The sequence below is a fragment of the Pristiophorus japonicus genome, chromosome 9 (genome assembly GCF_044704955.1).
Source record: "Pristiophorus japonicus isolate sPriJap1 chromosome 9, sPriJap1.hap1, whole genome shotgun sequence".
Classification (NCBI taxonomy): domain Eukaryota; kingdom Metazoa; phylum Chordata; class Chondrichthyes; family Pristiophoridae; genus Pristiophorus; species Pristiophorus japonicus.
The window spans coordinates 61,331,739-61,346,115 of NC_091985.1; the positions used below are offsets into that span (position 1 = coordinate 61,331,739).

Below are 14,377 nucleotides of genomic sequence, written 5' to 3' on the forward strand. Positions count from 1 at the left end.
TTAGGGAGGGAATGTCCGAGGGAGTGCAAGCGACGGCACAGGCCCTCATGGAGATAGCTGCTGCAATAAGGGCACACATCCCCGCCAATCAAATGACACCCCCATGAAGTGAACCTTCACTGAGATGTGGATGAGAGATGGTTGCAGCCTTTCTTTGCTGCTTTTGTTCTTGTTCTTGATGTAGCTGTAGTTGCGTTTTTCAAATTGAAATTGTTTTGTAAGTTTTGTAACTTTACAACTTAGAAGTGATCTTAGGGTTTTAAGTGATCTTATAGTGTAAATGCTCTCTCATTTTGTATCTTATTTAATTTTGCACCAAAAAAGTGATCCTGAAGTTTAAGTGATCTTGAGTGTAAGATTTTTCACATTGAAATTGTTTTGTACCTTTACAAGTTTTTAAGTGATCTTCAAGAGCCATATTACAAAGTAAAGTTTGATGCAACAAATATTTTATTCGTGACGTTAACTTTTCAATAAAATATTTTTTAATTAAAACTGAATCATCTTCCATTAACACAACACAATGTAGGAACAACTCCAAAGAATAAACATGTCCATGCGCAACAGTGGTCGCAGAGCCCTCAGGCATCAGTAATTGAAGCGTTCACGGATGAGCTGCTGACGCAGGGCTTGAGCAATCGTTAAAGGAGCACGATGGATCGCCCTCCTCCGACCTCGTGCTCCGGCATCAGGCACTTGCATGCTTTCCTGATCGTCGTCATCATCCTCATCCTGCTCTTCCAAAATACTATCAGGCACTGGACCCTCACGTGGGTCTTCTGGTTCCACTACCAGCTCCTGCTGCCTCACGATGGCTAAGTTATGCAGCATGCAGCACACAACAGTGAAGTGACTGACAGTCTGAGGGGAGTATTGCAAGTGGCCTCCGGAATGGTCCAGGCATATGTTTCAATATGCCAATGGTCCTCTCAATGATGCTGCGCGTTGCAATGTGCGCCATGTTGTGTTGACGGTCAGCTTTCGTCCGTGTCACGTCATGAGCCAGGTGATCAGGCCGTACCCTTTGTCTCCCAGTAGCCAGCTCTGCCCTTCTGACTGCTGTTCAAACATGTCAGATATAACGATGTCGCGTAGGAGGAATGCATCATGGGTGCTGCCAGGGTATCTCGCATCGACTGACATGATGCGCTGCTTGTCGTCACACACGAGCTGCACATTGATGGAGTGGAAACCTTTTCTATTCCTGTACTGCTCGGAATCCTCCGCAGGTGCTCGCAAGGCTATGTGGGTACAATCCACGCAGCCCTGTACCTTTGGGAAGCCAGCAATCCTGAAGAAGCCCACAGATGAAGTCATTCCTCCGCGCATACAGTGCAGCCATGACCTGGTAAACGCAGGCATGTATTGCACGTTGAGAGACGGCGCACACATCTCCAGTTGTAGCCTGAAACGATCCCGAGGCATAGAAGGCAAGTGCAGCTGTTACCTTCACTTCAACAGTTGGAGTTCTGTGTCTGGGCTGCAAATCTGCTCTCAGCAGATCACAGATCTCAACGACTACTTCTCTGTGGAAATGCAGCCTTTTGACACAATCAGCCTCGCTCATGTCCAGGTACGTGCGCCTGGCTCGATATTGCCGACGTGGGTAAGGTCTCCTGCCCATCAGCCTACGGGCTATGACGTTCCTGGTGCGGTGAGCTCGAATCAATTCTCTCCTATGCAGTGAATTGCTGCCGAATCATTGCATAATCCGTGGTGTTGACAATGCAGCATCCATTCTGCAATTACAAATTTAAGTTTCAAACTAGCTATCTGGCTGCCTCTCCCTGTCCCTGGCGGAATGGCCTCAGCCTCCCTCGCAGCTCAAAGGCTGCTTGCTGTGTCTTCGGCCGCCGTCAGCCACTGCCGCCGACTCTATCCCGTGGCCGAATGGCCTGTTACCCTCGCAGCTCGAAGGCTGATTGCTGTGTCTTCGGCTGCTGTCGAGCCACTGACGCTGCCCATCTCCTACATGGAAGGAAGGCCTGCCTGAAGCACCGAAGTTCGAAGGCTGCTTGCTGCCGTTGTTGTTGGGCTGCCGGCGAGTCACTGACGCCGCCCCTGTCTCCTACATGGAAGGCCTGCCTGAAGCACCGCAGCTCGAAGGCTGCTGCTGCTTTACACAGGTCGGAATATTCAATATTTTGTATTTGCTTTGTTTATAATTTTTTATTCAGGATGGCTCTTTATTTGTATAAGTGAGACTGTTGAATGCTTGTAGAATTTAATTACTTCCCTTCCCCCCTCTCCCCTCACCCCGTTCCTTACGCCTGATTTCTAAAGTGTAGGCAAGGTTTTTCTGAGCGTACAAAAATCTAGACTTACTCCATTCTAAGTTAGTTTGGAGTAAGTTTTCACTGCCTAAACTTTCAAAACAGGCGTAAGTGGCCGGACACGCCCTCTTTTGAAAAAATCTGTTCCAAAATGAAACTGTTCTAACTGACTAGAACTGGAGCAAACTAAATGCCGAGAATTGCAATTTCTAAGATACTCCATTCTAAACCAGTTGTTCCCAAAAAATAGGGACAACTCAGGCCGAAACTTGACCCCAGTGTTTCTAGCTGTAATGTTCTGCTATGTGGACTGTTTTTCTACAATCTCACATTCATTTGGTGCACACTTTCAGCAACAGCATTCTTGCTACCACCAGTTGCCAATTGGAGCTACATGCACAGTGCTCAGCATGGGCATTCCAAAGGACTTTACACGGTACCTGCAAAATAACTTTGCAATAAGTGAAAAATAGAAGTCAGCACGTTTTGAGACATGTTCATTTAAGATTAGAAAAGATCAGCTAATCCCTGATGTATCGGTACTATATGAATGTATCATTGAATGGCTTAAATTAGTGGTTCTAAAACTTTTTTGGTAGAAGGACCCCTTTTAAAATCGTTTAGTAACCACGGACCCCCAGGAACCCCTTTTCAAATAGATTAGTAATCACGGACCTCGCATCTAAATTATAATACGAAAGTGCTGCATGTAAAGAGTGTTTTATTAATGCTTTTAAGAAAACAGGTATTTACTTAGATATTAGTGAGATGGGAGTGGCTGTTTCTCACTGCAGAGTCTGTCTATCCTTAGTGTGATGTTTGGCAATTTATTTAAAGCTGTTCGCCTTCCTACTTGTTACATTAATTTTAAATGCCATCCTAAAAACTACTGCGCATCTACGAATTTTAATTATAGACCTTTTTAAAAAAAAAAAAATTTAAAATGAACAAAGGCTTCAATGTTAATTCAATGCTAAAGAAGTGAAATTAAAAAGATCTCGGGATGAAAAAACTCCCAAAACATACAGCTGTTTGAGTGATTGGAATCGTCCTTTTCACACGTGTCTGCTGTCACCCAAATCAAACAAACCGGTTCTTTTTGTGGTCAGGGTATTGTCAGCGGGTCAGGAACATTCCTTGCATTCTCGGCTCTCAGTCAGTCTACACCCTGCTGTCTCCAGCCAGTGACGTGCGAACCCGAACTCACCCCACCCCTCCCCCTAAAAAAAACTGTTGAAGACCCGGGGCAAGCTGACCGGTCCCGGGTCTCCAACAGTCCCGCTCCCTCCACTGCGCAGCTTTTCCACAACTTTCCGGCACGTAAATCAGTGCTGCAGTGGTAACAGGATTTTGACTCGATCCAGCCCAGCAACAGCTTCAACTCACTGACATTCATGATCCAAGATTATTCCATGCAATTGGTTTGGGAAAAATTTGCGCCAATAAAAACCTTCCGGCACGAAGTCAGCAGGAGACTCTTGGTGAACGATGGTGATTCGCCCTTGGTGGAGTATTAAAACTTATCAACTCCCGACGGAACTTTTCTATTTTTCTGGTCGCCCTTCACCACATCACCAACCAGCCAACCTCCGTTCCCCTCCCACAGACACCAATGAGTTCATTGGAAGGAACTCTATTCTCAATCCTCACTGGTTGATTTTTACAATCTGCAATATTTCAGAGATCTTCTCTAATGAATAATTGGAACGTGACCCCCGGAACATCTCTGCGGACCCCAGTTGGAGAAAAACAAAATGGGGTGTTACCGAATTTTTGCCCCTAAGAGTCTTAAAAGTCGGGCCTACCTTTATCTCCGGCTGCTTTTCTCACTCTCTTAGTTAAAGTCTTTATTCACACAATTATCAATAGTTATATTAATTTGTTTATCTAATTACGTTAGAGAAAATAAAACACTAATACTCACCCCACCAATCATCTACCTGCAATCCTGTGATGTCACTCCTTGCTTTTATTGTTCTCACCACACTGAGCAAAATCCTTTTCTCTGCTGTACCAGATCGGAAGGAGTCTATGCTTAAAAATGTTTGCGCTGGCTGGAAAGCATATCCTCTCACTGCCAGTTGAGCAACTTCCTGATGAGTCTATAGGCCTGAAATGTCTGGTCTCCCCAAAGTGTGAAAACTATATTAAGATGAACCCGTTACTTACAAGGTAAATTATTAAGATGTTTTTTCTTTGTACTTAAAGTACACTCCCTCCCCAGAATTACCTTCCCCTTTTAGACTGTTGTTGCAGAACATCACTGCAAAATCACTGCTCCACAGATCAGCTAAAAAATTAATTTGTTTGTAGTTGCCACAAGAAAAACTAGCATGATGAACCAATAGCACCCACTGTGCAAATGCATGCGATTAAGAGTGATGTTAAATGTTTACTAAAATGGCAAAAAATTTGAAGCTTTTCACAGGAACTCATTTTTAGAAGCACTCATGTGTGATTGAATCAAAATTAAATGTCTTGCTGTTGTGGAGCACTAACTTATCAGCTGGAATCATGCTTCAATTTGTCTATTACATAACACCTAAAAGAATGGTGCCATTATTTTAGATTTGCCCAAGTATGAACTTCATGAAGCACATGAACTTGTGTCAACTTGTGTGGGGCATTTTCTCAAGCTCTCACTCAGACACACATACACATACATATATGCACACACTGAGGGCTCAAGTTTCGGACCCCCGCTAGAATGGCGCACATCGGAGAGGCCTGCCTAATTTGTAGAACAGAAATTGCGCCGAATACTTACCTCGTGATTCTCCAATATCTGTCGGCCCGTTTTCAGCTCGGCGCAGCGCAGCAGGAGCTGCTGGGGGCAGAGCTACAGGCCTGCACCAAAAACAGTGCCGGCAGCTGCGCGCGTGCGCACACATGCACAGTAGCTCCTGGCCCTCCCAGCGCGTCGTGTCTCCGGGCGACGACCCTATCCCTAGCCGGAGGGACGTCGCCCCTATCTCGGGCCGAGTGGCCTAACAGCCCTTAACCTCTTCTGCGGCACCCGCCCGGCATCTCCTGGGGGCAGGCCCCGCCCGAACTCCTCGTCAGCAGCGGGGTCTGCCTGCCCATCTCACTGGCGGAGGGCCCTGCCCGAAGTCCTGGGCGGCGACGGGGCTCGTCCAATGTTCTGGGTGGTGATCATCTGCTGGGTGTGGGCCCCGCCCGAAGTGGCTTCGGCGTCGGTGGCGAGGCCCACCCGAAGTGCTGGTCGGTGGCGGGGCCCATCTAACTGGCATCTCCTGGGGGGGGCCCCATCTCAGCACGCTGTTGGAGGGCCCCCGGTGCTGCAATAGATGAGTAGAAACTTAATTTTTTATTTATTGATTGATTTTATTATTTTTTATTTTAATTTTGTTTGATTTTTAAATTTTTTTAACATTTTTTTATTTTTTTGATTGATTTATTGATTTATTTATCATTTACTATTGATGATGGATGGCTCTTTATTTGAAAAGTGAAGTGTTTAAATGCTTGTAAACTTCCCTCCCACCATCCCCCCACGCCCCCCCCCCACAATATCTCTCGTTCCTTACGCCTGATTACTAAGTATAGGCAAAGTTTTCTGAGCGTACAAAAATCTACACTTACTCCATTCAAAGTTAGTTTGGAGTAAGTTTTCGCTACCTAAACTTGCAAAACAGGCATAAGTGGCTAGTAACGCCTCTTTTTGGAAAAAAAACTGTTCTAAAACGAAACTATTCTAATTCACGAGAACTGGAGCAAACTAAATGCCGAGAATTGCAATTTCTGAGATACTCCATTCTAAACTAATTGCTCCAAAAAAAATAGGAGCAACTCGAGCCGAAACTTGAGCTCATAGGACCCAAGTTTCGGGTGGAGTTGCTCCTATTTTTTTGGAGCAACTAGTTTAGTTTGGAGTATCTTAGAAATCGCAATTCTCGGCATTTAGTTTGCTCCAGTTCTAGTGAGTTAGTTTACTTTCGTTTTAGTTCAGTTTTTTTTTCCCCAAAAGGGGGCATTACCAGCCACTTATGCCTGTTTTGCAAGTTTAGGCACCGAAAAGTTACTCCAAACTAACTTAGAACAGAATAAGTATTGGCTTTTGTACGCTCAGAAAAACCTTGCTCAGAAAAACCTTGCGTACACTTTAGATTTAGGCGCAAGTAGCCAGAGATGGTGGGGGGGGGGGGGGGCGGCAGAGAAGGGAAGTTAGAGGGAAGTTAGGGAATTTTCCAAAGCATTAAACACTTCACTTTAAAAAATAAAGAACCATCATCAATAATAAATGATAAATAAATCAATAAATAAAAAATAAATAATTTTTTTTTAAAATCATTCAATAAATCAATCAATAAAAAATAAAATGTTCCTACCTCATCTACCCATTCGGGAGCATCAGGAGCCCGGCCAGGGCTAGGGGCTGCGTGCTGCAGGCTGGAAATCAGCACTCTGCCTGCTCCAGGAGCCCATTCGGCCAGGGTTAGGGACTGCGTGCTGCGGGCCCTTCCACACAGCCAGCAGCACACGCACACAGAATCTGGGGGCCAGGAACTACTGTGCACGCGCGCAGCTGCCAGCACTCTTTCTGGCCCAGGGCTGTGGCTGTAGCTCCGCCTCCACCCCCACCCACCCCCCCCGTGCTGCGTCGCACTGACTGCTGAACAGGCCTGCTGCACTCGGAGAATCGCAAGGTAAGTTTTTGGCGCGCTTTTGATTCTACAAAATAGGCGGGCTTCTCGGAGATGCGCCATTCTAGTGGATATCGGAAACTTGGGCCCATAGAAACCATGTACGGAAAGAATGATGATGATTATATATACTATCACAGACATACTTATTTGTTTTTATTTGCAAAGACAAATTAAATGAGGAAAGATATACTGTGGGGGTGATTTTAACCCTCCCTGTCAAGCAGAAACTGGGTAGGTGGGCAGTTAAAATTGCCCAGATTACTTATCTACCCTGGAGCCAGTGGAAGCTGACCAGTTGGAATTGTAACCTTCTCAATTGAGCAATTGGTAAGGACACCCGCCCAAGGCCGACACATAAACGTCAGATCCCGATGTTGTCCAGGTGCACAAGGAAAGCTTAGGCCTCTATTACCGCTGATCCGTGGGACAGCCCTGGCAACTGATTATGCCACATATCTAGTGTTGGGGCACAGCCTTCAAACCATGCAATTTTCTGCCGCTTCCTGAATAGAACAGGCGAAAAGGCGTCTGGTGAGATTTAAATTAGCCAGGTTTCATTCTGCTGTGGGCGGGCTGGAATTTAACTTAGTAGCATTGTTTCCTAACCGAATGAGAGGAAAAAATAGCTGCTGAAAATACTTAGCAATTTATGGGAAAATGGTGGCCAGACTGCACAATCAGAATGAAAAGTTTACAAAGTCACAACCCATTATAAATGTGGACATAGTAATTTATAATGGGAAATGGTTGACACAGAAAGTGTGACAAAATGAGACGACACTAACTCAGGTTCTGCAGACAGGAAGTGCATACATGCACAAGATTTTTTAAAAGATATATATTCATATACATTATATTAAAAAAAAATCAGAACTCTACTGAAAGCTACAATCAGTTGGAAGATGTGCAAATGACTGGAAGTGCAACTCCATGATGCATAACAATTGTTCTTCTCCCACTATTCAATACTGTATGGGAGGATTTGCATTTATTTTATGGAGTTTTTAATAACTAAATGATAAATACCATACAAAAATAATCTACCAAATAAAGAATGGCCTGGACTTTGGGGTCAGCAATGAATGAGTGGTGCTCGCCATTCATTATGCTTACACATATGCTTATGTAGTAATACTTACCCTCCTTTATGGCTCAGAGACATGGATCATGTACAGCAGATACCTCAAGTTACTGGAGAAATATCACCAACGATGTCTCCGCAAGATCCTGCAAATCCCCTGGGAGGACAGGCGCAACAACATCAGCGTCCTCGGTCCAGGCTAACATCCCCAGCATTGAAGCACTGACCACAGTCGATCAGCTCCGCTGGGCAGGTCACATCGTTCGCATGCCAGACACGAGACTCCCAAAGCAAGTGCTCTACTTGGAGCTCCTTCACGGCAAACGAGCCAAAGGGTGGGCAGCGGAAACGCTACAAGGACACCCTCAGAGCCTCCTTGATAAAGTGCGACATTCCCACTGACACCTGGGAGTCCCTGGTCCAAGACCGCCCTAAGTGGGGGAAGTGCATCCAAGAGGGCGCTGAGTACCTCGAGTCTCAACGCCAAGAGCACGCAGAAATCAAGCGCAGACAGCGGAAAGAGCGTGCGGCAAACCAGTCCCACGTACCCCACTCAACAACCATCTGTCCCACCTGTGACAGAGTCTGTGGCTCTCGCATTGGACTGTTCAGCCACCAAAGAACTCACTTCAGGAGTGGAAGCAAGTCTTCCACGATTTCGAGGGACTGCCTATGATGATGATGATGACATGCCCATAGACTTTTACACTGCAATTTGTGGTTATCAGATCATCAACCAACAGCACGGCGTCCTCTACAGGGAATCTCTGACCTGTGTGAACGGGGCAAGCAATAGTGTGTCTCTTCTACCAATCAGATTGAACAATTATAAGTGAAGCAATGCTGAGTCTTAACCAAGTAGTGCATGTTAGAATACTTAATTCAATGTAAAATCATGTATTGAAAGCAAAACAAAAAGGGAAAGAATGATAGAATTAAGAGAGATAAAAGTGGACAAAGTAAAAGCTAAAAAATAAATTTTTTGAATTTTAATTAAAAAAAAATCTCCAACAATTAAAATCTGAAAATGCTTACCATTTAACACAATCTGTGTGCCCCAGATAGTGCCTTTGAGTCCTCTCCTCAACATTGTACAGCACCACAACAGATGCTATGAAATAGACAATTTCTCCAGTTGGGAGGAGGTAGATATTGGAACGACAGTCCCTTCCTCGATAGCCATATCTATTTTCTGTTAGTCAAGGACATATTCAACTAAAATATATTCCTTGCACATTTTATTTCATGCCTAATGGCTCTGCAAGTTTATCCAGTGAATAGCCGAGTCATACAGACCTGGAAGGTGCCATTCTGATTCACAGCCTGATTCAAATCTAGACAATGGCCTTAGTAGCTGCAGGTCAGGGAGAGAAAAATCAGCAAGGATTCCTCCTCCTAACCACATCCAGCAAATCTTCCTGGAAGAGAGTGAGCTTGTGAGTACATTAGGCGAGGTAAAGATTGGTTTCAACTGAAATGCTTCCTGAAGTTTAATAGCTGAAGCCACTCATTGTGAAGTCTCGTACATGAATAATGCATATTTTTGAAGGCATGAAAGGGTGAAACCATATCTCAGTAAGAAATTAATATCTTCAGGAGGGAAGAGAAAAAGATTTGAAAGGATAAAGACGAATTCAGAAAATAATATATTTCATTGCATTACCTGTAATAAGAATGTAATAATTTTGCACATGACAACCATCAGCATTTTAAATTGCTGTGTCAGCTTGTTAGGGTTCATAAGAAAAAATAGCTTTTATCACTGGGATTGGAGTTTGCCAGCATCAACCATTAAATCAGCTGGATGCTGGAAATAGTGGCTGTCAGAACTAATGAAACCAATCGTAGGGCAGGATTGGAGCCTGTCAGAACCAATCAGTTGTTACTTTCTCCTAGTCTTTGGTGCGCTTAAAGCTTTGCCAGGAAAACATTAAGATTGACCGATAGTTTCTACAAGTCAGTTACAGGTGCTTTTATTTAATGTTTGTCCCCAAAGAAGTTATACACAGCATATTAACTGCTAAAATGTAGCTTTTAAAACCTTATTTTCCTCAAAAGGATATTTGGTGGCAGCATTGTTATCTTATGAGAAGGGTTATTTTCTACAAGACTAGTTGTAGACATTTTTTGAGACAAGGAAGATGTTTTCTGAATAATTGACTATTATTAAACATTCTTGTGACTATATTTATAGAATGACCATGGGTTGGAAATAAAATAGGGAGTGGCATTGCAGTGGTGAATATGTTTTACGCTTAAAAATGTACCAAGATTTCCATAATTAGAATTTTACTACCATGCACTGCTGATGTGTGTTGCAGACCATTGCTCTGTTTGTAGGTCGTTGGAGCATGTAATAATGCTCTATAATTTTGCAGTGTTTTCAGTTTGCCTGTGGTGGAGATTTATTTATTACCAAGTAGTATGCAGGGAAATAGCTCAGGACATCCATATTAGAGCAGTTAACATGAGTGTCATTAATAATCAGTGAGAGCATAATAGATCTCGAGCCCCGGGCTGAAGATATTTATTCAGGTCTGCCTGATAACACAAAATTCAGTTCCCCATGTATATTCCATATTTTCATATATTTCAGTTTTTAAAAAATTATAAAAGTAATAACTCATTTTCAGTAAAAGAAACTTTGACGGTCAAAACAGCAATAAATGCTAAAAATTATTGTTGCCAGTAATACAGGAAAACTTTTAACAAAGGCATAAACATATTACCACCAGACTTGCTGGCCAACATTAGCTTTCTGTCCCCCAACATATTAAATGCAAAATCTTCAATTCTCAATTGCAAATTCCTCCAGTGCTTTCTTCCATCCAATCGCTGCCATATCCTCCAGCCTAATATCCCATCCCACACGCTCCATTCCTCTAACTCCAGTCTTGTGGGCTTCATCCATCCTTTGTCATAGCATTGGTAGCAGAGCCCTCAGCTGCCTCTGCCCTTCTCCCTGGAATCCTGTTCCCAAATCTCTTAACCTGTCCTATTTTCCTCTCACTTTTATAAACCTTCTCAAGACCCATCTTTTTGCCACAGACTTTGGTCACCCTTCCTAATCTCTTCCTTCTTGGGTTAGTTTCCCTTATTTATCTTTATTTGTGAAGAACCTTGGGACTTGATATATATATTAAAGACACTATATAAGTGCAAGTTGTTGTTAGTAAGTCATTCACAAACTGCAGAAAAGTAAACTTGACAATCCCACAGCTACCAGTAAAAGCAAAGGCAGTGGCATTGCATCATATAAATTTATTTATTTATTATGCCAATGGTACAAAACCAGAAAATGTAGCAGCCAGGATGTAATATTTATCCAATAGGCAGACCCCACACCATAAAATACGAGTGCGTTCATTATTCATGTTGCACAGTTTGGTATGCTCTTTAAAGAACATCCTCAATTCAGACGTATAAGTGTATCCAGATAAAAGATGAGCAACCCCTCGTAACCCCAAGTTTGCAGCTAAAAAACTGGAAAAAAATATATGTGTAAGATATCTCATCAGCTATAACAATTGCCCAGAGTGGAGAATTGATTTTAATGCATACTGACTATTCCATGTGCTGCAATGGCTGTGCACAACTGAGGAAGTGGGGACTGGGGGCCTAATAGAGAGCAGGCGCCTGAAAGTAGAAGAAAGCCCGGCAGCACTGGAGAGTCCATATTAAACAGAAGAACAGAATAAGGTCTTGAACAGGTGACTTTACTTCCTTGAGTAAGCTAAGGTACCACCACAATGATTTATGAATATGACACCAATTTATACCCCCAAACAGGTAACTAAATTTCTAGTCTGGCATACAAGGATACACAATGACATATCTATCAGGTACCCATTATGAATCCTCCACATTCATTTACTTCAAAAATGATTTTCAAATGAGCAAGGATACACCCACTCCAGCTTCAGCTTCTCAGAAGGCAGTTCTGACTTGATCTCGTCATAATTTGTTACATCAGAAGGAATGTACATTGTGATCGGACGTCCACGCATGAACATCTTGATCATATCTCCCTCTGTTCAAAATAAAAACAAACTCTAGTTAGCTTTAAAACTATTTAATTACTTTGTAATTGGACAAGACAATTTTTCATGCGACAAGCAATGCATAGTATGTGGCTATTCTTTAAGGAAAAAAAGCAGTTAGGCGCTTAACTTTTTTATTTCAACAAAGCTAAGTCTTGGGTCATGACATTTGAAAAAATTGAACTGTGTGTTAAACTATAGATCACATAAGTTGGTCATTTTGTTTAGATTGAAACCTTGAAGTGCTTTCTCTAAAGCAAATGACTTTGAGCTATTAACATACAAGTGAGAAACTGTAACATTAATTTATACCAGAGTATGATCTTCTATAGCTTGATTTCTGGCAACGTCACAGATGCCTTTCTGGTTACCTACCTAATTTCTTCTTTTGAAAATTAAAGCTGCAATCCCCTCAGGTTATTTCAGGAGTACTACCCTAATCCTTAAGCTCTAAAACTAGGCACAAAAAAATGGGTAATAACTCCACTGAATTAGTGAACAAAGTAATATTATATGAATGGGTTAAGCATACACACAGAAATTTCTGGGCTATTGATTTAAAATGGGCAAGATGTGTAAAATAGAATATATGCCAAAATCACATTTACATCGCATACAGACTAGCTAAATGCAGGGAATAGATCACTAATGCAAAAAGGGAAGTCCAGAGCTTAGGGCTGAAGGCATGGCATGAATGGTTGGGAGATGGAAGTGGGTGATGTACAAGAGGCCACAGTTGGAGGAATGCAGAGTTCTCAAATGGTTGTAGTGTTGGAGCAGGTTACAGAGATAGGGAAGGATGAAGATATGGAGGGATTTGAACATGAGGATGAGAATTTTAAAAATCGACATGTTGGTGGACCGAGAGCCAATGTATGTCAGCGAACACAGGGATGATGAGTGAATGGGACTTGCTGCAGATTAGCATATGGAGACAGGTATTGGTACTGAGGTGGCAGTAGGCTGTCTTTGTGATGAAGAGGATATTGGGTCGGAAGCTCATCTCAAGATCAAGTTGGACGCCGAGATTGCGAACAGTCTTGTTCAGCCTGAGACAGTGGACAGGGAGGGGCATGGATTCGTGGCTAGGGCACAGAGCTTGTGGTGGGGTTGAAGACAATGGCTTTCGTCTTCCCAATTTTTAAATGGACAAAATTTCAGCTCATCTAGAACTGAATGTTGGACTAGCATAGTCTGAAAACATAGCAGTGGAAGGATCGAGAGAAGTAGTGATGAAGTAAGAGCTGCGTGTCCTCAGCGTAAATGTGGAATCTGATGTCGTGTGTTTGGATGAGGGGCAGCATGTAGATAAGAAATAGGAGTGTAATAAGGAACATAAAGATACCAAAAAAGAGCTATTAAGCACATGTATTTGCTCTTTGATTTTGGTCTATGCACAGGGCCTGTTCTGACTATACCATCTTCCCTTTGCACTGGCAGCAAGCCCATATCATTAATCACTAACTGAATTAGAAATATACCGTCACAGAAATCCATCTCTATACTTTATAAACAGAATAACTCCTCAAAAACATAAAAAGAATGACAACCCTGCTGTTTTGAGCTAAATTAAGGCTTTCAAACTTTGTTCCATATTTATTAATTTAATTTGGATTACATAAACCTACCCTTTAACATGTCATGACCCAAGGAGGTCTCCATTTCACGCCCCTGCAAGTAATCAGCCAAGCTATTTGGTTATTTATGCCAACATTAAATTAGGCAAGCACCATGCAAATTAGGAAGTGAAATGAGGGAAACGCAGTCAGAAAAAAGATGCCTCCACCCTGCCCTAAACCTGCTAATCTTTTTCTTCCAATGCATTCATTGGGAAACCTTGCATTTAATAGGTTTAGAACATTTGTAAAATGTAGCATCCAAACAGAGGTTGAAGAGAGAATTGGAGGGGAATAAATGAGTACTGTTTATAGAAGACAAATGGAAATTTGGTATATCATATCGAATTGTATGGGAAAAGTTTAGAAAATATCAATATTAGCTGAATTTGATCAAAACAAATTAGGAGAATTTCCTTACTGAATTGTGAACTGTCAAATTTGAACATTAATTAAATTCATATTGTTGATTTAAAATAAAAACAATTCTCTTTGACGGAAGAAAAAATGTTTAAAATTCTAAACTATTTGGAATCAATGCAAATTCATTTTTAAAAACAGCTCGAGTTTTAATGTGTTCTGGATGCTGAACTGGTTTGGGATGCGGATAACTAATTTCAGTGTTGTATGAAAGGTATTTCCTTTACAGTTCAGTGGATAAGAACTCCCTTGTATCCAAAGGGTGTGCATGTGTACTCCA

At 42.4% G+C, this 14,377-nt stretch overlaps 1 protein-coding gene across 6 annotated transcripts in view; it reads right to left on the reverse strand.

Moving 5' to 3' along the window:
* LOC139273066 (echinoderm microtubule-associated protein-like 4) overlaps positions 1-14,377 on the reverse strand; it is a 417,356-nt gene that overhangs the window by 104,882 nt on the left and 298,097 nt on the right. For all 6 annotated transcript variants that reach the window (XM_070889382.1, XM_070889383.1, XM_070889380.1 and 3 more), the window contains 2 exons: positions 11,928-12,051; positions 9,057-9,206 (listed from right to left, as the gene is read on the reverse strand). In XM_070889382.1, the coding sequence (XP_070745483.1) occupies positions 9,057-9,206; positions 11,928-12,051 (274 nt within the window). The remainder of the gene's footprint in view (positions 1-9,056; positions 9,207-11,927; positions 12,052-14,377) is intronic.